We start from the raw sequence: 27111 nt of genomic DNA on the forward strand, positions 1-27111 counted from the left end.
AGAACTCAGGGACACGCTAAACTGTTCACACTCAAAGCAGGGGTGCAAAACAGTTCAAAAAGCAAACCTTACACGAGGCCAAGGTAGTGATGTCCAAAACAGTTTATCATAATCTCACAGAGACACACGAAGAGGGCAGGACTGCACGGAACACCTCAGGAACAGAGTGTATGTACTGGAACAGAATGTATGTACTGGCATTGCGTCGTCAACGTTTCAATAAATTCAGATCTTCATCAGGACATACGTATGTCATATACTGTACATCAGCCACACACACCAAATTAACTGAAGCTTTGAACGCACACACACAGATATCAAACTGAACTGTTTTTGCTCATTCACAGAGTTGAATACAAACCTACAAAGGAGTACATTCTGTAAGTGACATTACATTTGAAGGGTTGACATTGTCAATATTTGTTTTTTTAATGAAGACCTAAACTGAATGTTTTGCCATGCATTACTCATCCAGAGTGACTTCCCCAGTGTCAGTTCAATGAATATGGAATACATTATGATCAACATCAACGACTTATGTATTATTTTTGCAGCAGTTTTCTTATTATTTATCTCCAAGTTCTGTAAAACTATGCATAACTATGCAACCTTAACTTCAGTAATACTTTGCCTGCCAGTAAGCCAATCAGGCAGGGTGGATGGGTGGTTCTTCTTATAACCTTGGTTGAGTCCATAATTCAGCGTCAAAGACATATGCACCTGCTGGTCCTGTACTTTATCCTTTCAAAAGCATTGTTAAAAGAATATATAGCATTCGAGTATATTTCTCAGTGTTGAATGTTCAGCTGTCTGAGGGGAGCCAAAGGACTTATCCTCGTCCTAGTTGTCATCATCATCTTCATCCAATAGGAATTCTCTGATCTCCTGTCTCATCTCAGACCTAGATAACCGAACACACAGAATTTGTTTTTATGGAAAGGCCTTTTGATGTTTTCAAGTTGTGATTTATTCATAGAAAAGGCCTAAACGTATATGTACGGTATGTGTGGCAAGATACGGTAAGTCCTTGTATATGCAAGCTTGCTTGGTGCCTAAAAGCAATCCTAATTCTAATCAGGACAGAATTCTGCGACTGTCCAGTAAACAGCATTCACTGCACAATGCATGTTGAGCAATAGCCTACGTTCATTAGTGTAGTCCTGAGTTTCCAGAAACGTATGAAGAAGTCATATGGGAATCACATCAGATCTACTGCCGAGCCAATCAAACAAAGATGAGGAAAATGAACCGGAACAGGAATCGGGTATGCCACCTTCTGGAAACCCGGGACTACACTACTACAGTTATGCAAAGAGCCATTTTGGAACTTGTTAAAACTAAATATCCCCCTCACCTGTTCTTCCTCTTTTGTCCCTCTGAGAGGATGTAGTCAGGTAGATCCTCCACCGATGACTGTCAATGGACGGGAAGAGAGAAATATTAAAATGTATCAGAGGCTTTTAAATGAGCTAATAGATGAGGGGAGAAAACAACAGATCATAATAAATAAGGGGGTAGACTACTAGACAGACAGATGTGACATATCCGACATATTTTAAATGATTCCACTGATCATACAAGCTGTGTTTCACCCACCATATCTTTGATGGTCAGGCGACAACTGTAACACAACAGGCTCTTCAGCTCCAGTGTTTGTGGGACCCTGGAATATAACAACAATTGGTCACCACTCACCAACAGCTGCATTGGAATATGATATGCATAATCATACTACCTAATGAATCACTGATGAAAGCCTATAACCTAATTGTCTATTTTGACTATGTTTTTCCCCCTGTCTGTCCGTCCGTGAACAGCTAATGTTTTGCAATATTGGCCCGTTTGAAGTGAAACTGTGCACGCACTCCTTGCTAGAGCAGAACCTCTGCCCCAGACTATTCTTTTCAATAATATTTTGTGAGGGGCACTAGCCGCTCCAACGTCTGGCTTTCGGAAATACGTCATATGGCTGCCAAGTCTATGGACTTTCTTTTTATGTTGTTAAGAGCACTTTAAACAAACAGAGTATCAGCCAAGTCTAGAAAGCCACGGCTCTGAGGTGAACTATTTCTAGTTTATAATATAAACATTTATACACAGTATGAAAAAAATATAATCTCATATATGGAAATATATGGATTATATTTCTCATCATTTTGGACCGTGGGCTATAGCCCATATCGTACGGCATACTATAGCGCGCAGTTTTTCATCATTTTTGAGGATTTGAAAAAAATGACGAAATGACAAAAACGATGGGTTATAGCCCATGTTTTTTGAAATTTTGGAAAAAAAAGTTAGCCTCGTTTCTCATCATTTTGGACCGTGGGCTATAGCCCATATCGTACGGCATACTATAGCGCGCAGTTTTTCATCATTTTTGAGGATTTGAAAAAAATGACGAAATGACAAAAACGATGGGTTATAGCCCATGTTTTTTGAAATTTTGGAAAAAAAAGTTAGCCTCGTTTCTCATCATTTTGGACCGTGGGCTATAGCCCATATCGTACGGCATACTATAGCGCGCAGTTTTTCATCATTTTTGAGGATTTGAAAAAAATGACGAAATGACAAAAACTATGGGTTATAGCCCATGTTTTTTGAAATTTTGGAAAAAAAAGTTAGCCTCGTTTCTCATCATTTTGGACCGTGGGCTATAGCCCATATCGTACGGCATACTATAGCGCGCAGTTTTTCATCATTTTTGAGGATTTGAAAAAAATGACAAAATGACAAAAACGATGGGTTATAGCCCATGTTTTTTGAAATTTTGGAAAAAAAAGTTAGCCTCGTTTCTCATCATTTTGGACCGTGGGCTATAGCCCATATCGTACGGCATACTATAGCGCGCAGTTTTTCATCATTTTTGAGGATTTGAAAAAAATGACGAAATGACAAAAACGATGGGTTATAGCCCATGTTTTTTGAAATTTTGGAAAAAAAAGTTAGCCTCGTTTCTCATCATTTTGGACCGTGGGCTATAGCCCATATCGTACGGCATACTATAGCGCGCAGTTTTTCATCATTTTTGAGGATTTGAAAAAAATGACGAAATGACAAAAACGATGGGTTATAGCCCATGTTTTTTGAAATTTTGGAGAAAAAAAAGTTAGCCTCGTTTCTCATCATTTTGGACCGTGGGCTATAGCCCATATCGTACGGCATACTATAGCGCGCAGTTTTTCATCATTTTTGAGGATTTGAAAAAAATGACGAAATGACAAAAACGATGGGTTATAGCCCATGTTTTTTGAAATTTTGGAAAAAAAAGTTAGCCTCGTTTCTCATCATTTTGGACCGTGGGCTATAGCCCATATCGTACGGCATACTATAGCGCGCAGTTTTTCATCATTTTTGAGGATTTGAAAAAAATGACGAAATGACAAAAACGATGGGTTATAGCCCATGTTTTTTGAAATTTTGGAAAAAAAAGTTAGCCTCGTTTCTCATCATTTTGGACCGTGGGCTATAGCCCATATCGTACGGCATACTATAGTGCGCAGTTTTTCATCATTTTTGAGGATTTGAAAAAAATGACGAAATGACAAAAACGATGGGTTATAGCCCATGTTTTTTGAAAATTTGGAAAAAAAAGTTAGCCTCGTTTCTCATCATTTTGGACCGTGGGCTATAGCCCATATCGTACGGCATACTATAGCGCGCAGTTTTTCATCATTTTTGAGGATTTGAAAAAAATGACGAAATGACAAAAACGATGGGTTATAGCCCATGTTTTTTGAAATTTTGGAAAAAAAAGTTAGCCTCGTTTCTCATCATTTTGGACCGTGGGCTATAGCCCATATCGTACGGCATACTATAGCGCGCAGTTTTTCATCATTTTTGAGGATTTGAAAAAAATGACGAAATGACAAAAACGATGGGTTATAGCCCATGTTTTTTGAAATTTTGGAAAAGAAAGTTAGCCTCGTTTCTCATCATTTTGGACCGTGGGCTATAGCCCATATCGTACGGCATACTATAGCGCGCAGTTTTTCATCATTTTTGAGGATTTGAAAAAAATGACGAAATGACAAAAACGATGGGTTATAGCCCATGTTTTTTGAAATTTTGGAAAAAAAAGTTAGCCTCGTTTCTCATCATTTTGGACCGTGGGCTATAGCCCATATCGTACGGCATACTATAGCGCGCAGTTTTTCATCATTTTTGAGGATTTGAAAAAAATGACGAAATGACAAAAACGATGGGTTATAGCCCATGTTTTTTGAAATTTTGGAAAAGAAAGTTAGCCTCGTTTCTCATCATTTTGGACCGTGGGCTATAGCCCATATCGTACGGCATACTATAGCGCGCAGTTTTTCATCATTTTTGAGGATTTGAAAAAAATGACGAAATGACAAAAACGATGGGTTATAGCCCATGTTTTTTGAAATTTTGGAAAAAAAAGTTAGCCTCGTTTCTCATCATTTTGGACCGTGGGCTATAGCCCATATCGTACGGCATACTATAGCGCGCAGTTTTTCATCATTTTTGAGGATTTGAAAAAAATGACGAAATGACAAAAACGATGGGTTATAGCCCATGTTTTTTGAAATTTTGGAAAAAAAAGTTAGCCTCGTTTCTCATCATTTTGGACCGTGGGCTATAGCCCATATCGTACGGCATACTATAGCGCGCAGTTTTTCATCATTTTTGAGGATTTGAAAAAAATGACGAAATGACAAAAACGATGGGTTATAGCCCATGTTTTTTGAAATTTTGGAAAAAAAAGTTAGCCTCGTTTCTCATCATTTTGGACCGTGGGCTATAGCCCATATCGTACGGCATACTATAGCGCGCAGTTTTTCATCATTTTTGAGGATTTGAAAAAAATGACGAAATGACAAAAACGATGGGTTATAGCCCATGTTTTTTGAAATTTTGGAAAAAAAAGTTAGCCTCGTTTCTCATCATTTTGGACCGTGGGCTATAGCCCATATCGTACGGCATACTATAGCGCGCAGTTTTTCATCATTTTTGAGGATTTGAAAAAAATGACGAAATGACAAAAACGATGGGTTATAGCCCATGTTTTTTGAAATTTTGGAAAAGAAAGTTAGCCTCGTTTCTCATCATTTTGGACCGTGGGCTATAGCCCATATCGTACGGCATACTATAGCGCGCAGTTTTTCATCATTTTTGAGGATTTGAAAAAAATGACGAAATGACAAAAACGATGGGTTATAGCCCATGTTTTTTTAAATTTTGGAAAAAAAAGTTAGCCTCGTTTCTCATCATTTTGGACCGTGGGCTATAGCCCATATCGTACGGCATACTATAGCGCGCAGTTTTTCATCATTTTTGAGGATTTGAAAAAAATGACGAAATGACAAAAACGATGGGTTATAGCCCATGTTTTTTGAAATTTTGGAAAAAAAAGTTAGCCTCGTTTCTCATCATTTTGGACCGTGGGCTATAGCCCATATCGTACGGCATACTATAGCGCGCAGTTTTTCATCATTTTTGAGGATTTGAAAAAAATGACGAAATGACAAAAACGATGGGTTATAGCCCATGTTTTTTGAAATTTTGGAAAAAAAAATTAGCCTCGTTTCTCATCATTTTGGACCGTGGGCTATAGCCCATATCGTACGGCATACTATAGCGCGCAGTTTTTCATCATTTTTGAGGATTTGAAAAAAATGACGAAATGACAAAAACGATGGGTTATAGCCCATGTTTTTTGAAATTTTGGAGAAAAAAAATTAGCCTCGTTTCTCATCATTTTGGACCGTGGGCTATAGCCCATATCGTTCGGCATACTATAGCGCGCAGTTTTTCATCATTTTTGAGGATTTGAAAAAAATGACGAAATGACAAAAACGATGGGTTATAGCCCATGTTTTTTGAAATTTTGGAAAAAAAAGTTAGCCTCGTTTCTCATCATTTTGGACCGTGGGCTATAGCCCATATCGTACGGCATACTATAGCGCGCAGTTTTTCATCATTTTTGAGGATTTGAAAAAAATGACGAAATGACAAAAACGATGGGTTATAGCCCATGTTTTTTGAAATTTTGGAAAAAAAAGTTAGCCTCGTTTCTCATCATTTTGGACCGTGGGCTATAGCCCATATCGTACGGCATACTATAGCGCGCAGTTTTTCATCATTTTTGAGGATTTGAAAAAAATGACGAAATGACAAAAACGATGGGTTATAGCCCATGTTTTTTGAAATTTTGGGAAAAAAAGTTAGCCTCGTTTCTCATCATTTTGGACCGTGGGCTATAGCCCATATCGTACGGCATACTATAGCGCGCAGTTTTTCATCATTTTTGAGGATTTGAAAAAAATGACGAAATGACAAAAACGATGGGTTATAGCCCATGTTTTTTGAAATTTTGGAAAAAAAAGTTAGCCTCGTTTCTCATCATTTTGGACCGTGGGCTATAGCCCATATCGTACGGCATACTATAGCGCGCAGTTTTTCATCATTTTTGAGGATTTGAAAAAAATGACGAAATGACAAAAACGATGGGTTATAGACCATGTTTTTTGAAATTTTGGAAAAAAAAATTAGCCTCGTTTCTCATCATTTTGGACCGTGGGCTATAGCCCATATCGTACGGCATACTATAGCGCGCAGTTTTTCATCATTTTTGAGGATTTGAAAAAAATGACGAAATGACAAAAACGATGGGTTATAGCCCATGTTTTTTGAAATTTTGGAAAAAAAAGTTAGCCTCGTTTCTCATCATTTTGGACCGTGGGCTATAGCCCATATCGTACGGCATACTATAGCGCGCAGTTTTTCATCATTTTTGAGGATTTGAAAAAAATGACGAAATGACAAAAACGATGGGTTATAGCCCATGTTTTTTGAAATTTTGGAAAAAAAAGTTAGCCTCGTTTCTCATCATTTTGGACCGTGGGCTATAGCCCATATCGTACGGCATACTATAGCGCGCAGTTTTTAATCATTTTTGAGGATTTAAAAAAAATGACGAAATGACAAAAACGATGGGTTATAGCCCATGTTTTTTGAAATTTTGGAAAAAAAAGTTAGCCTCGTTTCTCATCATTTTGGACCGTGGGCTATAGCCCATATCGTACGGCATACTATAGCGCGCAGTTTTTCATCATTTTTGAGGATTTGAAAAAAATGACGAAATGACAAAAACGATGGGTTATAGCCCATGTTTTTTGAAATTTTGGAAAAAAAAAGTTAGCCTCGTTTCTCATCATTTTGGACCGTGGGCTATAGCCCATATCGTACGGCATACTATAGCGCGCAGTTTTTCATCATTTTTGAGGATTTGAAAAAAATGACGAAATGACAAAAACGATGGGTTATAGCCCATGTTTTTTGAAATTTTGGAAAAAAAAGTTAGCCTCGTTTCTCATCATTTTGGACCGTGGGCTATAGCCCATATCGTACGGCATACTATAGCGCGCAGTTTTTCATCATTTTTGAGGATTTAAAAAAAATGACGAAATGACAAAAACGATGGGTTATAGCCCATGTTTTTTGAAATTTTGTTAAAAAAAGTTAGCCTCGTTTCTCATCATTTTGGACCGTGGGCTATAGCCCATATCGTACGGCATACTATAGCGCGCAGTTTTTCATCATTTTTGAGGATTTGAAAAAAATGACGAAATGACAAAAACGATGGGTTATAGCCCATGTTTTTTGAAATTTTGGAAAAAAAAGTTAGCCTCGTTTCTCATCATTTTGGACCGTGGGCTATAGCCCATATCGTACGGCATACTATAGCGCGCAGTTTTTCATCATTTTTGAGGATTTGAAAAAAATGACGAAATGACAAAAACGATGGGTTATAGCCCATGTTTTTTGAAATTTTGGAAAAAAAAGTTAGCCTCGTTTCTCATCATTTTGGACCGTGGGCTATAGCCCATATCGTACGGCATACTATAGCGCGCAGTTTTTCATCATTTTTGAGGATTTGAAAAAAATGACGAAATGACAAAAACGATGGGTTATAGCCCATGTTTTTTGAAATTTTGGAAAAAAAAGTTAGCCTCGTTTCTCATCATTTTGGACCGTGGGCTATAGCCCATATCGTACGGCATACTATAGCGCACAGTTTTTCATCATTTTTGAGGATTTGAAAAAAATGACGAAATGACAAAAACGATGGGTTATAGCCCATGTTTTTTGAAATTTTGGAAAAAAAAAGTTAGCCTCGTTTCTCATCATTTTGGACCGTGGGCTATAGCCCATATCGTACGGCATACTATAGCGCGCAGTTTTTCATCATTTTTGAGGATTTGAAAAAAATGACGAAATGACAAAAACGATGGGTTATAGCCCATGTTTTTTGAAATTTTGGAAAAAAAAGTTAGCCTCGTTTCTCATCATTTTGGACCGTGGGCTATAGCCCATATCGTACGGCATACTATAGCGCGCAGTTTTTCATCATTTTTGAGGATTTGAAAAAAATGACGAAATGACAAAAACGATGGGTTATAGCCCATGTTTTTAGAAATTTTGGAAAAAAAAGTTAGCCTCGTTTCTCATCATTTTGGACCGTGGGCTATAGCCCATATCGTACGGCATACTATAGCGCGCAGTTTTTCATCATTTTTGAGGATTTGAAAAAAATGACGAAATGACAAAAACGATGGGTTATAGCCCATGTTTTTTGAAAATTTGGAAAAAAAAGTTAGCCTCGTTTCTCATCATTTTGGACCGTGGGCTATAGCCCATATCGTACGGCATACTATAGCGCGCAGTTTTTCATCATTTTTGAGGATTTGAAAAAAATGACGAAATGACAAAAACGATGGGTTATAGCCCATGTTTTTTGAAATTTTGGAAAAAAAAGTTAGCCTCGTTTCTCATCATTTTGGACCGTGGGCTATAGCCCATATCGTACGGCATACTATAGCGCGCAGTTTTTCATCATTTTTGAGGATTTGAAAAAAATGACGAAATGACAAAAACGATGGGTTATAGCCCATGTTTTTTGAAATTTTGGAAAAGAAAGTTAGCCTCGTTTCTCATCATTTTGGACCGTGGGCTATAGCCCATATCGTACGGCATACTATAGCGCGCAGTTTTTCATCATTTTTGAGGATTTGAAAAAAATGACGAAATGACAAAAACGATGGGTTATAGCCCATGTTTTTTGAAATTTTGGAAAAAAAAGTTAGCCTCGTTTCTCATCATTTTGGACCGTGGGCTATAGCCCATATCGTACGGCATACTATAGCGCGCAGTTTTTCATCATTTTTGAGGATTTGAAAAAAATGACGAAATGACAAAAACGATGGGTTATAGCCCATGTTTTTTGAAATTTTGGAAAAAAAAGTTAGCCTCGTTTCTCATCATTTTGGACCGTGGGCTATAGCCCATATCGTACGGCATACTATAGCGCGCAGTTTTTAATCATTTTTGAGGATTTAAAAAAAATGACGAAATGACAAAAACGATGGGTTATAGCCCATGTTTTTTGAAATTTTGGAAAAAAAAGTTAGCCTCGTTTCTCATCATTTTGGACCGTGGGCTATAGCCCATATCGTACGGCATACTATAGCGCGCAGTTTTTCATCATTTTTGAGGATTTGAAAAAAATGACGAAATGACAAAAACGATGGGTTATAGCCCATGTTTTTTGAAATTTTGGAAAAAAAAAGTTAGCCTCGTTTCTCATCATTTTGGACCGTGGGCTATAGCCCATATCGTACGGCATACTATAGCGCGCAGTTTTTCATCATTTTTGAGGATTTGAAAAAAATGACGAAATGACAAAAACGATGGGTTATAGCCCATGTTTTTTGAAATTTTGGAAAAAAAAGTTAGCCTCGTTTCTCATCATTTTGGACCGTGGGCTATAGCCCATATCGTACGGCATACTATAGCGCGCAGTTTTTCATCATTTTTGAGGATTTAAAAAAAATGACGAAATGACAAAAACGATGGGTTATAGCCCATGTTTTTTGAAATTTTGTTAAAAAAAGTTAGCCTCGTTTCTCATCATTTTGGACCGTGGGCTATAGCCCATATCGTACGGCATACTATAGCGCGCAGTTTTTCATCATTTTTGAGGATTTGAAAAAAATGACGAAATGACAAAAACGATGGGTTATAGCCCATGTTTTTTGAAATTTTGGAAAAAAAAGTTAGCCTCGTTTCTCATCATTTTGGACCGTGGGCTATAGCCCATATCGTACGGCATACTATAGCGCGCAGTTTTTCATCATTTTTGAGGATTTGAAAAAAATGACGAAATGACAAAAACGATGGGTTATAGCCCATGTTTTTTGAAATTTTGGAAAAAAAAGTTAGCCTCGTTTCTCATCATTTTGGACCGTGGGCTATAGCCCATATCGTACGGCATACTATAGCGCGCAGTTTTTCATCATTTTTGAGGATTTGAAAAAAATGACGAAATGACAAAAACGATGGGTTATAGCCCATGTTTTTTGAAATTTTGGAAAAAAAAGTTAGCCTCGTTTCTCATCATTTTGGACCGTGGGCTATAGCCCATATCGTACGGCATACTATAGCGCGCAGTTTTTCATCATTTTTGAGGATTTGAAAAAAATGACGAAATGACAAAAACGATGGGTTATAGCCCATGTTTTTTGAAATTTTGGAAAAAAAAAGTTAGCCTCGTTTCTCATCATTTTGGACCGTGGGCTATAGCCCATATCGTACGGCATACTATAGCGCGCAGTTTTTCATCATTTTTGAGGATTTGAAAAAAATGACGAAATGACAAAAACGATGGGTTATAGCCCATGTTTTTTGAAATTTTGGAAAAAAAAGTTAGCCTCGTTTCTCATCATTTTGGACCGTGGGCTATAGCCCATATCGTACGGCATACTATAGCGCGCAGTTTTTCATCATTTTTGAGGATTTGAAAAAAATGACGAAATGACAAAAACGATGGGTTATAGCCCATGTTTTTAGAAATTTTGGAAAAAAAAGTTAGCCTCGTTTCTCATCATTTTGGACCGTGGGCTATAGCCCATATCGTACGGCATACTATAGCGCGCAGTTTTTCATCATTTTTGAGGATTTGAAAAAAATGACGAAATGACAAAAACGATGGGTTATAGCCCATGTTTTTTGAAAATTTGGAAAAAAAAGTTAGCCTCGTTTCTCATCATTTTGGACCGTGGGCTATAGCCCATATCGTACGGCATACTATAGCGCGCAGTTTTTCATCATTTTTGAGGATTTGAAAAAAATGACGAAATGACAAAAACGATGGGTTATAGCCCATGTTTTTTGAAATTTTGGAAAAAAAAGTTAGCCTCGTTTCTCATCATTTTGGACCGTGGGCTATAGCCCATATCGTACGGCATACTATAGCGCGCAGTTTTTCATCATTTTTGAGGATTTGAAAAAAATGACGAAATGACAAAAACGATGGGTTATAGCCCATGTTTTTTGAAATTTTGGAAAAGAAAGTTAGCCTCGTTTCTCATCATTTTGGACCGTGGGCTATAGCCCATATCGTACGGCATACTATAGCGCGCAGTTTTTCATCATTTTTGAGGATTTGAAAAAAATGACGAAATGACAAAAACGATGGGTTATAGCCCATGTTTTTTGAAATTTTGGAAAAAAAAGTTAGCCTCGTTTCTCATCATTTTGGACCGTGGGCTATAGCCCATATCGTACGGCATACTATAGCGCGCAGTTTTTCATCATTTTTGAGGATTTTAAAAAAATGACGAAATGACAAAAACGATGGGTTATAGCCCATGTTTTTTGAAATTTTGGAAAAAAAAGTTAGCCTCGTTTCTCATCATTTTGGACCGTGGGCTATAGCCCATATCGTACGGCATACTATAGCGCGCAGTTTTTCATCATTTTTGAGGATTTGAAAAAAATGACGAAATGACAAAAACGATGGGTTATAGCCCATGTTTTTTGAAATTTTGGAAAAAAAAGTTAGCCTCGTTTCTCATCATTTTGGACCGTGGGCTATAGCCCATATCGTACGGCATACTATAGCGCGCAGTTTTTCATCATTTTTGAGGATTTGAAAAAAATGACGAAATGACAAAAACGATGGGTTATAGCCCATGTTTTTTGAAATTTTGGGAAAAAAAGTTAGCCTCGTTTCTCATCATTTTGGACCGTGGGCTATAGCCCATATCGTACGGCATACTATAGCGCGCAGTTTTTCATCATTTTTGAGGATTTGAAAAAAATGACGAAATGACAAAAACGATGGGTTATAGCCCATGTTTTTTGAAATTTTGGAAAAAAAAGTTAGCCTCGTTTCTCATCATTTTGGACCGTGGGCTATAGCCCATATCGTACGGCATACTATAGCGCGCAGTTTTTCATCATTTTTGAGGATTTGAAAAAAATGACGAAATGACAAAAACGATGGGTTATAGCCCATGTTTTTTGAAATTTTGGAAAAAACAGTTAGCCTCGTTTCTCATCATTTTGGACCGTGGGCTATAGCCCATATCGTACGGCATACTATAGCGCGCAGTTTTTCATCATTTTTGAGGATTTGAAAAAAATGACGAAATGACAAAAACGATGGGTTATAGCCCATGTTTTTTGAAATTTTGGGAAAAAAAGTTAGCCTCGTTTCTCATCATTTTGGACCGTGGGCTATAGCCCATATCGTACGGCATACTATAGCGCGCAGTTTTTCATCATTTTTGAGGATTTGAAAAAAATGACGAAATGACAAAAACGATGGGTTATAGCCCATGTTTTTTGAAATTTTGGAAAAAAAAGTTAGCCTCGCTTCTCATCATTTTGGACCGTGGGCTATAGCCCATATCGTACGGCATACTATAGCGCGCAGTTTTTCATCATTTTTGAGGATTTGAAAAAAATGACGAAATGACAAAAACGATGGGTTATAGCCCATGTTTTTTGAAATTTTGGAAAAAAAAGTTAGCCTCGTTTCTCATCATTTTGGACCGTGGGCTATAGCCCATATCGTACGGCATACTATAGCGCGCAGTTTTTCATCATTTTTGAGGATTTGAAAAAAATGACGAAATGACAAAAACGATGGGTTATAGCCCATGTTTTTTGAAATTTTGGAAAAAAAAGTTAGCCTCGTTTCTCATCATTTTGGACCGTGGGCTATAGCCCATATCGTACGGCATACTATAGCGCGCAGTTTTTCATCATTTTTGAGGATTTGAAAAAAATGACGAAATGACAAAAACGATGGGTTATAGCCCATGTTTTTTGAAATTTTGGAAAAGAAAGTTAGCCTCGTTTCTCATCATTTTGGACCGTGGGCTATAGCCCATATCGTACGGCATACTATAGCGCGCAGTTTTTCATCATTTTTGAGGATTTGAAAAAAATGACGAAATGACAAAAACGATGGGTTATAGCCCATGTTTTTTGAAATTTTGGAAAAAAAAGTTAGCCTCGTTTCTCATCATTTTGGACCGTGGGCTATAGCCCATATCGTACGGCATACTATAGCGCGCAGTTTTTCATCATTTTTGAGGATTTGAAAAAAATGACGAAATGACAAAAACGATGGGTTATAGCCCATGTTTTTTGAAATTTTGGAAAAAAAAGTTAGCCTCGTTTCTCATCATTTTGGACCGTGGGCTATAGCCCATATCGTACGGCATACTATAGCGCGCAGTTTTTCATCATTTTTGAGGATTTGAAAAAAATGACGAAATGACAAAAACGATGGGTTATAGCCCATGTTTTTTGAAATTTTGGAAAAAAAAGTTAGCCTCGTTTCTCATCATTTTGGACCGTGGGCTATAGCCCATATCGTACGGCATACTATAGCGCGCAGTTTTTCATCATTTTTGAGGATTTGAAAAAAATGACGAAATGACAAAAACGATGGGTTATAGCCCATGTTTTTTGAAATTTTGGAAAAAAAAGTTAGCCTCGTTTCTCATCATTTTGGACCGTGGGCTATAGCCCATATCGTACGGCATACTATAGCGCGCAGTTTTTCATCATTTTTGAGGATTTGAAAAAAATGACGAAATGACAAAAACGATGGGTTATAGCCCATGTTTTTTGAAATTTTGGAAAAAAAAGTTAGCCTCGTTTCTCATCATTTTGGACCGTGGGCTATAGCCCATATCGTACGGCATACTATAGCGCGCAGTTTTTCATCATTTTTGAGGATTTGAAAAAAATGACGAAATGACAAAAACGATGGGTTATAGCCCATGTTTTTTGAAATTTATCATGGAAGAAATGCCACTCTTTTCACATTGGCCAATTATAGCGTCACCAAGAAGCAAATTTTTGCACCATTCAACATCATATGGTGAATTACCACTCAAATGCTATCAGAATTGCAGTGCACACAATGTCGCTACAGGAGATTATGCTCATTTCACACTGATAATACCGTTTCATACAGGATATTTACTTGGCAGAAGAGCAACACGTTCCACTTCCATCTCCTGTCCCACCACAGCTCTGTCTTCCTTTCTCCTCCTGGGACGAACAGCACTGACCTGAGGGAGCACAGATGCCTGGATTTACATTACAAGGAAACCACAAACACTGGGGAAAGAGATTCCAAGCACTTAAAAAATAAGAATACTACGACTAAGAATGCTCCTTGAAACTAACTGTTAATATTTATTAACCTATGCAAATCGGGAGAGCATCCGTGTCATTTTCAATTTTTGGGTTGGCTATTCAAAAATAGCAGATCCATAAGCTGTCTCACACACACACACACACGCACGCACACACACACACACACACACACACACACACACACACAGACTGGCTGTTGACAACAGCAGTTACTTTGTTGTGTCAAAGCACCATCATCGGTAAAAGAGGTAGAAGGCCCTAACAATTCTGCATCTACGAGTGAGTGAACAGTAATGACTTATCTAAGTCATACAAAGATGTGGGACAATTGAAAGCATGTAAGCGGTATGTATGAGGTTGTAGTGGATGGGGTCCTACCTGTGGTCAGTGTTGGGCTTCCAATGTTGGAGCCTCCAGAAGTTTGTTTCTTTTGCGAGAGTTGCTCTGAGATCAGAGTAGCCTGGAAGGCTGAGGCATCCTCTGCAGAGTTAGAGGGATAGAGACAGGAAAGATAAGGACAGTTACTTGGAATTCATTACAACTGTTCACAGGACTGGCTGAATAGTTAGTTCTAGGCTGAATAGCTTTTTACTTTTCTTTCTTTGGAACAACAAACATACCAGCAGCAGTGTCCATGGTGCACATACAGAGCAGGCATTTATCAGTGACGTCCACAGCAAGGGATTTCAGAGCGGGGCACACTGTCTGAAGTTTATCACCAGTCCTAAAGGACACAAAGACACAGGATCCACCAGACATATACAATATTTTAAATTGCATTTAATACCAGTTTGCATTTAATGTGTGTGTGTGTGTGTGTGTGTGTGTGTGTGTGTGTGTGTGTGTGTGTGTGTGTGTGTGTGTGTGTAAACATCTGCACCAGAATCTCACTGCATGCAATGATATACTGTGAAACACAAACTTTTAAAATGTACCGATTTGTGCTGTGTGACAAATCCCAGTCATGAAGTACTCCAGGAGTCTTGTACAAACCTGTAGATGGTGCTGACAGTCGAAGGAAAATCTGCCTGAAGTTTAGTGACAAAGCTCTCTGTAAGACGCTGGATGCTGGCCTTGTCTGGCATCTTTGGTGGAAGTCACAAACCAGTTAGTGCGGTCCGGGGACCCCCAGGAGATGTCATTGAATGTGCTGATGAATTTAATATGAAGGGCCCCAATGGAAACCAGCCATGGGTATAGGCGGTAACACAATCCAATGTTCCTCCAAATTGTTAACATCAATTTTCAGGTGAACAATAGAATATCTGAAAACGGTGCAAATGAGGAAAGTGGAAATATACACTAAGAGCATTGAGGATGAATGATGTAGAAATAACATTTCTGAAGAGGGAGTTTACCTGGCTGAAACATGTCAATCAAGTGAGTGTTATGGCAGTGAAGCATGGAAAGATGCTGAACTGAAATATCTATTACAATGTATCAAATCATTTATCATGTAAAGATTCTCTGGGTCTGCATTTAGCTGAGAAAATGTACAAACAAGGGGAAAACAGAGAGGACGTTCTTCTTGACACTTTAATTTGTAAAAAGGATGACTGACCTTAGTGTCCAGGCTGGGTATAAAGAAGAATGGAACTTTAAACATGTAGTTGTAGAAGGAGATTTCTTTGGCTGAATAGTCCCTCATCGGCCTCACTGTTACTATGTCATTGTACCGATGGTCTGAGAAACCCTGTTGACACAGACATGTTATAAAATAATTCTCTCTAGTCTGTGATTTTTAACATCGTTGCATGTTGCCCATCACATACTGTATATTATAATAAATATATACCGGTATTTATAAAAAAATAAATAATAATAATCACTCACCGTATCCATTCCCAACTGTGCTCCTCTGCCCAATGCTATACTAGCAAGCAATTTGACAGCCTGTCTGGTACAGTTATCTCCTACCATCAGTTTGGTGTAGCCTTCACTTCGAGCTGTATGGACCAGTAGATGTCGTCTACAGGGGACACATTAGCCATTAACTTTTCTCATTAACATCTTGTTTTCTATTTACCATATAATCCATTCACACTTTTTTTGCAGTTTGCATACAGTATGTTGGCGACCCCAAGTGGCAGCCAGAGGTAAACGTTTTGATACTCTCATTACTGGTCACTAGTACCAGGTCACTGAAGTTCATTGCAGATTTACAACATTTTAATCAGGGGCAATGGGCTGATCTTATATGTTTCTTACATGATTTTAGATTGATAAAACTATCTAAATCATCCTTGCATGGTTCAGATTTAACAGTTCACTTCAAGGGAAAAGGCACGATCTACTCAAAGAGTCTTTTAAAGATTCAGGCTTGTGCTGGGTGCAAATTCAAAGGTAGAAAATGTAGAAAGAGAAGAAAATCCGCACTCTCAGTTGTAGTAAGAGTCTTATTTAATAATGTAGAGGATCCGCAGCAGCGGTCAGACCAGATGAACTCGTTTCAGTGCACAGGCCTTGTCAGAATATTCATTCTGACACTGACGAATCTAATTCGTTTTTCTGGCTCATTCCCTCGACGTGACCTGCTGTGGCACTTATTTACTGAGCAAGTCTGCACCGTTGTGAGGTCAGTTTAAAAAAAGAACGTATACGGCGGCCGCTACCACGTGACACATATGTTGACGCCCCCTCAAGGAGATTTTGGTACACTCTATAACAGCCCACTTTACGTTTTGGCTTATAACTCTTGAACCGTAGGTCGTAAAATTCCTTTTCCCCTGGATTCCTTGGGTCATGATGCCAAAACACACTTTTTGCTCCTCCTACAGATTGTGTTCAAAAATCGGTACATATGATCTCTGGACCTATCCGATTAAAACACCACAGGCGTAATGTTGGTAGTCCGTATCGTTCGTCCGTAATCCTCGTCCCAAATTAGTGGGAGGGGCCTATTTCACCAATCCATCCCAAATTTGAATGATATGTCGCGGGTGCGTTACTCAACCCAGAGCCAAAAGCAATTCAATTTTCATTCGCCGCAAATGCGAAAAACGTAACCATTTGTAGCCAAAACATGATTATTTCGGAAATACATATGATCACAGGGGTGACGGGACATTGTAATTGTCATTGTAAATTTGTGGGAGGGGCCTATATAAGTGATTGCGGCAACCACACTTTGCAATTTATCAAAATAGCGACTTTTCTAGTTTTATGTTAGTAACAGTATAAATACTACATTGCGGTTGTTTATAGTGGAACAAGTGAACGCAACACAATATTTGACTATTTTGTGGTCGGTGGCACTACAATAGGTGTGTGTGTGTGTGTGTGTGTGTGTGTGTGTGTGCGAGCGAGAGAGAGACCTGAGTGTGTACAGAAGGTCTTCTTTGGCTGTCAATGTCTTCACTGAGGAAAACAGTCTCTGCAAAGCCTGGGTACTAGACTCATCCGGTCTACCCTCCTGGATGCTGAGCCGTGACAGGTCAGTTTGTTTCTCTGGGCTGACATGCTGCTTGTGACTGTTGCTAATGAAGTGGTCTACAGCAGCTTTGTAGCCATCTGCTGGTTGGTCTGGGCCAGAGGAACCTGGTTCCAGGACTGAACTGGGAAGATTAAAAATCTGACGGGGAGAAAATAGGACGATCAGTCAGATTCTATCCATCCATTCCATTCATTACAAGAAAACCCTGAGGAAAGAGGATTAAAACTCTGTCCCCGTCTTGCACACTAGGACCAAACAATAAAATCCCCACGAGCAGCTGAGCATTGCTTAAAAATGTTTTTTCAGAATGTCCTTTTCTTACATTGTATTTATTATACAGCGCTTATTTTCTTTAGTATTTCTAAGGGCTTGTCAATGTGTACATTTCTATATCATACCGTATAAATTATGATCATGCAAATACCATTATCGCTAAACCTCCTGACAGGACAATAAAAACACACCCCTTTGTTTAGAAATGCATTCAGACACACACACACACACACACACAAGTATGAAGAAAATCTTTGAAAATGTGTTTAGTGAAAGCAGACCTGTTCCAGAGGTACAATGTGGTAGGGGAAGCCGGTGGCTTTGAAAACAGCCTGCAAATCAGCTGTGGTCCTCTGTCTCTCCTCTGCAGACAGCCCAAGAGTACCACCCTCTGGAAGTATAATTCATGGTCAGGTGATTATTTGAGGTTGCGCAACATCAGATTTCCAATGGATGTTTACAGTAGCATTTTAGATTATTTAACAGCATAAACCCTAGCATCCCTAATCCCTATTCTGGAGTAAAACAGTCAAATTCACAAAAAGTGAATGTGAATTGTAGATCTGCCATTTTCTGTGCACAACCGACGCACACAGAAAGTAGAACAAGCCCTTTACCTCGCTTCAGAGGGAACTCAGCATGTCAAAAATGCTGAGTTTACACAAGAAATAATTAACTTCTTATTTTATTCTTATCCGATCTTATTTTTCCACAAAATAAGTAATTTTTATGGAAAAAGGTTTCTGAGACTCCTGTTCATTCTGTTCAGTTTTGACTGCATGTCATACCGTCTCTGGTTTTGTGCTCTCGGTTGTCATCTGCTTGTAAAACAAAGTAATCAACGTGGTACAGTATATCTTTCCATATTCACGATCTTTGGTAGCTCCGTTTGGAACCTCTATATCTAATGCTATGCTTTAGCTCCAAGATGAGGTTCCGAGTCAGGATATCCCGGCACTGGTCCCTGCACAGGTCGAGCTGGGTCGAGCCCGTCCACAAACAGTGGCAAGACAGTATCAAACAGTACTCTTTTCAAAAAGTAAAAGGTATCCGAACCGAGATAGTAGATACTGTACTGTACAAGTCAAACAATCGCTTACACAGCGGTTGTTTTTCAGCCAGTACCATGTTTTCCCAATGCAATCTTACGGAAGCAGTACTGCACATGCGGACGGTGGTTGACTTTGAGTGGTGCAACCACTCCAAGGAACAGCAATGTCCGCCTACAGTATGTGACGCCTATGTGGCGCTGTTGTGCCAGAAACAGAGAGAGATATAGTGCTGCACTGTTGCCTGCTAATGAGAGAGAGAGAGGGGGGAGGGGAGTTGCACCACTCAGTTTACACGGGTGTGATTATTTATTTAAAGCCTGATTTAAGCAGTTGTTTGACGCCGGACTGAAAATGTTAAGTGCCAGACCTAAGTTTATCAACTGTATCTCGGTTCTGACACCTTTAGTTTTTGAAAAGAGTACTGTTTGATACTGTTTCGCCACTGTTTGTGGACAGGCTTGACCCAGCTAGACCCCATTTCGACCTGTGCAGGGATATCCTGACACGGATCCTCATCTCGGAGCTAAAGCATAGCTGCGTAGATATAGAGGTTCCAAACGGAGCTATATCTTTGGTATAAGTTCCCACAGCGACATCCCAGGTTAGCTAAATACCCGAACCATGAACATACAATCGCCACCTATCAACCTAGCCAACCTAAATATAATATCTAAATATAAAGTGGGTGAATTCAGTCAGAGCTATACAGTAAATGTATACTATGAATGTCAAATTACCATCAATAAAGACAATCCCAGGTATGAACCTCAACTTCTTGTGAGCATTTAGACTCAAACCCTGCAAAAGATACATGAATGTAATTTGTAGTAAACAGAATCATCATCAGCCAATAAAATCATCACATTCTGTGCTACAAACACACACACACACACACACACACACACACACAAGGCTGTGCATAGGCATTAGGCGCCCTCAAAAACAAATCACACTTATGTGAAGTGCGCCCACTGTATGTATATATATATATATATATATATAGTGGCTCAGGAGGTAGAGCAGGTCGTCCAATGATCCCTGGGTCGGTGGGTCGAATCCCGGCTCCTCTTGTCCACATGTCGAAGTGTCCTTGGGCAAGGCACTGAACCCTACATTGCCTCCAATGAGTCGTAATGTGGGAAGTGAGGACGCTGGCGTCGACTGTTCGCCGCTTCACCTCCCAATGTATGAATGAATGAACCATTGTAAAGCGCTTTGAGCACTTGGAAAAGCGCTATAAAATGCAATTCATTATACGTCAACGTTTAGTGCCCTAAACAAACATTAAAGTCCATAGATTTCACTGGCAACAGATTTACGTCAGACTTGGCTGCCATATGACGTAATCTTCAAAAGCCATGCATAGGAGGGGCTAGCGCCCCTCAAGAAGAGAGTAAGCCAAAATATTGAATATTCTTCAGCAGTGGAAACTCTCTACTTTATTAAATTATTTTTGAATATGCACTGATCACCATTTATAATTTATTTGTCTATTATCCCAATGTCATCCAATCAGCCAATTCAAGAATTCAAGAAAGCCAAGAATTTAATAATAATAATAATAACTTACAGGACCTTTAATACTAAACAGTAATGCATTGACCGCTACAGAGAGTATGTGATCACCGGTTTCAAGGATTTACTTTATTTCAGCTTGATTTCAACGGATCTTCATCAGGTCAGTATCTGTGGATATGCTAAAATATTGAGTTAGCTGATTGATTTTATGATTCATAGTTTTTTATTCATCCCACTATTATTAGTGCTGTACCCGTTGTCAGAGGGTGCTATGTCAACACAGGTAGACAGGCAGGCATACTGTACCTCTTGAACTTGATAGAGCATGGAACAGGAAGAAGTACCTCCAGACACAGCCAGTAGCACCTAGAAGTCAGGGTGAAAAACAGTCAGTGGATAGGAAATATGATATTAGTATCTACAAGCGTTTCGGTGTGTAGCCTTGGTCAGTGTTGTATGATACATTACAGTGACGTGAGCAATATAATTATTATATTGTAATATTTTAATAATCAATTCATAAATTATGAATATGGATATTTGAAATATTACGTCCCGTTTAGCCCTTGCCCAATCCTAGGGTATGGTTGCAAAATACTACACCACGCTGACAAAGGCTACACACTGAAACGCGTACGTTGTGATCTCTGCTCTGCAGCGTACCATGCCGATGATTAAATAATAAAATGCCTTTTTTTTAAGTTACTTTCCCGACCATGCACTCTCTCTCTGAGCTTGTAAAAATTCTCAGAGAGATTGAGACAAATTGGAGTCGTGCGTGCTTAGTTGATTTACATTAGTAGTTATTTCACAAGTGATGAGGGGACTGGGCAAAACATTCTATGTTCAGAATCATATTTAAACTATGGTTAAAGACATTGATCATTCATTGCAGGCAAAAATGAAAACATACGAGCACACAGGAAACCTACCTTCTCTCCAGGGAAAATGATTCTGTTCTTGCCAAGCATGGCCCTGAATTTATGCGTGAAGTACTCCTTGAAACAGCCCCTAATAACATAAAATAACATTATTATTAAAAAAAAGGGTGATGTTTAATAATACAAAGATTTCATAGAATATGGCTCCTTCATTGTGGTATCTTGTTCAATTTGTTAATACTATTTATTGGAGAAATATTTATAAAACCAACAGAGACTTATCCACTTTCTTCTTCTTTTTTTGTCAAATAAGCATTTATTAAGAACAGGTTATCAATGATTATATAATTGGTACAGTGTTTTCCTTTTATGAAAAACAAAAGAGACTTATCCACATTCAATCAGGTGTTTCTGTGTTAGGCATGTCATTATAGAAGACATTTTCCAAAAATAGCAGTTCTACAAGCTTAGCATTGTGAGCTTGTAGATCAGTTAATATCACTATTTTTGTGTGAAGACTGTAGTAGTGATAGTACTGATATAGTAGGCCTACTGATAGTAGAAACACCATCTCTGCCCTACAGCGATGACTTCCTTCAATCATTGTACAGGCCCCAGAGCTTCTTACTCAAAGTCTTACCTGCAGAAGGTATCTCCTGCCCTGATGACCAGAGCTGCTGGGTTTTCTTTGCATTTGACGCATATCTTGACAACACTGCAAAAAGACAGAATGTAAGCCATCAGGGAACCAGGGAGACTCACTCATGTACGATTGTGCGCTTTGTCTTTGGGACATCTGCAATCTGTAACAAAATATTAAAATAAAAGATGCAATTGAAAAATGAAAGGACACCAACAAGTCCACCGCCACATAGTCTGGGGGTTCTAATCCACTGTGGTGCATGTTCAGGAAAGGGAAGCCAGGCGGGGAGGGTGATCCTACGGGCCGAGCTGTGTCACCCCCATCAAGCAGGGAGTGTTGGCAGGAGGATTAGGAGTAGGACGGTCACAGAGGCACTACGAACGTCCCCCCGGTGGGGGCTCATCACTGGTAGGTGAGCTAGTAGTATACAACAGCAGTGACAACACACAAATATGTGGGGAGGAAGTGCAAACTTACCCCGGAACGTCTCGCACTTCCAGCTGACCACTGTATTCTTCATCCACATCACACATTCTGCAATCTGACTTGAGTTTAGTGGAAATCCAGTGACATAGAGATACAAAATATATTATAAGCAGGACTGTTGTGACAATTTCCTGTTAGTTTATTATGGACACCCGAACTCTTATAGAAGGTAAAGAAGCTACCAATAAGTCAAGCAATCAGTCCTTGGACCTTTTAATATAAGCCCAGTCCACAACTATGCAAGTTACAGACCCGGGGTGCCTTTGGGGATAATTGTTACAACTAGTACAGTATAGATGCACTGTGAATTGTGGTGGACTGGGCGTTAAGGGGAGTGGAATCTTTCACACATAACACAAAGTGTGTAATGGATTCGTAGGGAACAGCTATAGTGTGTGTCTCATGTGACCAAGCATTATCCATGGCAAACTTATTTGCAGATTTGGCTGCTTCTTTAATGTGTATTCCTGAAACAAGGTGGAACAATAAGCTGGAACAAGTGAACGTGTCAGGGTATTAAGAGAGCAAAGTTCTGACAACAATATTCATCATCATAACATTGCCGTGCTGGCTGTTAAACAAGCAACAGCATCACAAATCTTGAATGGTTCTTTTGATAATTTATAGTGATCGGATATTGAAAAAACCCAGTAATGTGTCCCGTACTCTCATCCGTTACGTTAGTTTAAAAGTTAAATGCAGCCTACCTTTTCAATGATGCAATATGAATAATATGTGGTTACACGTCCCTTTTTGATGACGTCACGGTCACGTACTACAAGTGACGTCAATTTGTGTCCGGTATGTAGATTCTACAAAACTACAAAATTGCATGCATGTCAAGATTACACAGCGCTAGCAATATTACATAAAACACACATCACACGTGTCCGAGAAATAAAAATGTGAAGTACTGTATCATCATCAAACTGTTTCGGGATTCTTCTGCTGTCCCGTTAAAAATAACTCCAAAGTCTCCAAGTCTACGGTCGTGCAAAGAGTCTCAAGAGTCTCCGCTCGGTCTCCGTTCGGGACCAATCAATCAATTCACTGCAGCTGTGTACGCACGCATGCATGCACCAACTCTATGGCATGCACGCACACACACAGATCTTGAACAAAAAGGAGCAGTGCACCACCCTGTGACACCAAACGGAACTGCATACTGACAAGCATAGAGTGACGCACGCACACAGGCACGAGTGGTGGAACTTGGATGAGATATATAAAGAGAGAGAGAGACAGACAGACAGACAGACAGACAGACAGACAGACAGACAGACAGACAGACAGACAGACAGGTGAGTGAGGCTCAGGCCCTAGGCCTCACTCACACCTTTACAACAGACTGATGTATGCTTGTTGTATTGTATGAGATGTATAGCTGATGCAAGCTATGCGATGCATTTCCAATGGGAGTCACATATGGTTTGACACAACATTTGTGTAGTACTAGAATTTCGTGCGCGCTACGCGCGCACTCATCCCAGAGCGACTTTGCCACGCACTATGGGAAGAAATAAATGGCGGGAGTTGACTCCACATGTAGTAACGAATGGGTTATTGGAAATGTACCATTGTTTTGTCCTGAATATTTCCACAGCCTAAGTACTAAAGGATTGTGACTGTGGGACAGACATACAGTCTGACATACAATAGGCTACACGTGTGCACAGTGAATAAACAATGACCTATATGCCCAGAGTTCTTAAATTAACATAGTTGGATTTTAACAGAAAGACAATGCCATAAATCAGTCAAAGTAAGTGACAGACTCAACAGTAGCACACAGCATGCAAGGCAGCGATGCATGCATGCAAACATGTTTGTCCAGCTGAGATTTAGTGTCTCCATCTCTCTGTGGAAGAGGTTGCACATGACCTGTACGGCCACACTGAGGCGCTCCAACACAAACACAGACACAAAACAACACCACGCTGTTTGTCCAGTTGACCCAAATCAACACCAATACCTAGCCTGTTTGTCCAAAACACAGTATCTGCTGGCCACGTGTCTACTTCGCCACAACCTAATGTTAGTAACAAATGTAGGGGAGAGCCGCCAAGGTTGTAACGCTTCACGGTTGTAACATGGACGTTATATCTTGATTGGTCAACGCCACCATGACGCCATCGCGTCAGTATGTGTACAGCAACGTACTCTACGTGGCCAGGAGTTTGAAGTTTGAAGTGTTTACCTTCAAAATGCGTCTAATTTTACACCTGGAGTATATGTGTGGTACTTGCCCCATTGAAAAAAAAGAAATGGCCAAACTGGTACTGGTACACCCGATACTATTTAATATTTCCCTTATGTTTGATACATTTTCTTATCACATCCATGGTATGAAAACAATGCTAAGGAGTTGCTTCAATGAAATGTAATTGCTTTAAGCTGAGAACGATATGTTTAATGGTGTTTTTTAGCGTTGTTACATTTATCATGCATGCCGTTACAATTGATCCGATATGCGCAGCAAATGTAACACTGAAACAGCGTCCACGTTCGGTTGAATAACTCCCGACCTGTTTTATCAAAAAAATAACTTGAAGTGGTTTATGGTAGCTGACATGTGTAGGTCCGTTGCCTGAAAATATTACATGTGTAGCTAAACGGATCTCTGAGTAAAAGAATGAAACGTGCAAAATGTTACATCCTTGGCGGCTCTCCCCTATTAGTTTACTCACAGCACAGCACCGTCACTCCTGTCAGTTATTTCGTCCTAATAACTTGAAGTGGTTTATGGTAGCTGACATGTGTAGGTCCGTTGCCTGGAAATATGACATGTGTAGCTAAAGGGATCTCTGAGTAAAAAAATGGAACGTGCAAAATATGTTCTAAAATTGTATTGTATTGTGTAGTGTATTCTAAAATTAGTTTAGGGTTGTATAACGTTGTACAACTCAATCAATCAAACGTTTGTTTAATCAATGTATTGCCCCATTGAAAAAAAAGAAATGGCCAAACTGGTACACCCGATGCTATTTAATATTTCCCTTATGTTTGATACATTATCTTATCACATCCATGGTATGAAAACAATGCTAAGGAGTTGCTTCAATGAAATGTAATAGCTTTAAGCTGAAAACGATATGTTTAATGGTGTTTTTTAGCGTTGTTACATTTATCATGCATGCCGTTACAATTATTCCGATATGCGCAGCAAATGTAACACTGAAACAGCGTCCACGTTCGGTTTAATAACTCCCGAGCTGTTGTGTGTATTGCGTGGTTAAAAGGCCGTGTGTTTGTGTTGTAAACAACTCATGTTATGTCTGCGCACACTGTATGTTGCTATGGCTGCTGACGTTAGCATGTGTGCTATCAGGCAAAAGCTGAGATAGATATGCAACTACTACTGGGGAAAATGCCATACAAAACACAACACCTAATTTCGGAATGTTATTGTGACCTATTGAGCACAATCAGACCATCATGATTTGCTTGCTGGACCTATAATTAATTTATTAGCATTAAATGTCCACTCGCCCATCCAAAAGAAAAGCAAGATGGCTGCGACAGATTGTGAGCGCGACGGACTACGGAGGCCAGGAGGAACAGAGCTGGTGACGTAAGAGGCAGGCAGTGTTGCCAGGTTTGCGAATTGTAAGCGAGTTGCAGTGTATGCAAGTAGCGTGGTTAAATTCCTTGTTTCTCGGCGTGTTGTGGCACCCGTTTATCTGCTGGCTCGATCGTGATTTTCATAAAAGTAATATTTGCAGAGTAACTAAGAAACTTGAACGGCTAAAAAATAGGCTATGTCAGTTCGGGGAGGGTGGCGAATTTATTTTGCATATAGAGATGTGTGGTGAAAGTGTGGTTCGGTCGGAGATAGAGCATGAAGAATGAGTATGGGTACACCTTTTCACTTGTATAGTAGATGAGGTGGAGGGGGGCAGCCGAAAGTGTACAAGTATACAATGTTGTATGCTAGATCGAAAGGTGTGAGTGAGGCCCTACACATTTTGAAATTTTGATGATACTTTTGTACTTTTACTCAAGTACATTTTCAATTCTGTACTTTTATTTGTAACAAAGTAGGTCTAAATTGCAGTATTGGTACTTTTACTTAAGTAAAACAATGGAGTACTTTTTCCACCAAAATGACATGTATACATATATTACGTAGGCTATAACATATGTCGAAAACCATGAAAAACAACATATTATAGTAGCCTATGTCATTTGACATGATTTTAAAAAAAAATGTAATCGTCGAAAACCATGAAAAACAACATACCGTAGTATGTCGAAGAAAATCGCTCAAAGAAGTGTCTGCCCTTGACTTTTCTGCACGTTGTCTTGCACATGCTTATCTTGAGCTATTTATCAATACTATCA

At 39.2% G+C, this 27111-nt stretch overlaps 1 protein-coding gene across 3 annotated transcripts; it reads right to left on the reverse strand.

Annotated features, from left to right (window-relative positions):
* Window positions 1-23539, reverse strand: LOC308335178 (cytoplasmic tRNA 2-thiolation protein 2-like). Of its 3 annotated transcripts, none has more exons than XM_080792188.1 (17): window positions 23478-23539; window positions 22762-22825; window positions 22282-22356; window positions 21693-21771; window positions 21067-21126; window positions 19980-20040; window positions 18472-18581; window positions 17799-18055; window positions 16318-16453; window positions 16046-16177; window positions 15478-15569; window positions 15105-15208; window positions 14863-14964; window positions 14309-14396; window positions 1597-1663; window positions 1355-1413; window positions 1-901 (listed from the first exon to the last, which is right to left on the reverse strand). In XM_080792188.1, the coding sequence occupies exons 2-17, from the start codon at window positions 22815-22817 to the stop codon at window positions 841-843; spliced, it is 1539 nt and encodes a 512-aa protein (XP_080648314.1). In that variant the 5' UTR covers window positions 22818-22825; window positions 23478-23539; the 3' UTR covers window positions 1-840. The 3 variants fall into 3 exon arrangements, 2 of the variants coding, with proteins under 2 accessions (XP_080648314.1, XP_080648315.1); XM_080792189.1 differs by having other exon boundaries at window positions 22762-22829; window positions 23478-23509; XR_013965994.1 differs by lacking the exon at window positions 1-901 and having other exon boundaries at window positions 1398-1413; window positions 14298-14396; window positions 23478-23538.
* Window positions 23540-27111: the final 3572 nt, after the last annotated feature.

Source organism: Protomyctophum bolini, assembly GCF_963924005.1.
Source record: "Protomyctophum bolini genome assembly, chromosome: 20".
Taxonomy (NCBI): domain Eukaryota; kingdom Metazoa; phylum Chordata; class Actinopteri; order Myctophiformes; family Myctophidae; genus Protomyctophum; species Protomyctophum bolini.

What these genes read in the sequence shown, in the direction of transcription:
- LOC308335178 (XM_080792188.1), bottom strand. Translation starts at nt 22,817, where the DNA reads ATGTGTGATGTGGATGAAGAATACAGTGGTCAGCTGGAAGTGCGAGAC. An exon ending in GACCTTCTGTACACACTCAG is followed by an intron (nt 16,454 to 17,798) that starts GTCTCTCTCTCG and finishes TGTCCCCTGTAG; the next exon opens with ACGACATCTACTGGTCCATA. An exon ending in GCCTGACCATCAAAGATATG is followed by an intron (nt 1,414 to 1,596) that starts GTGGGTGAAACA and finishes GTCCATTGACAG; the next exon opens with TCATCGGTGGAGGATCTACC.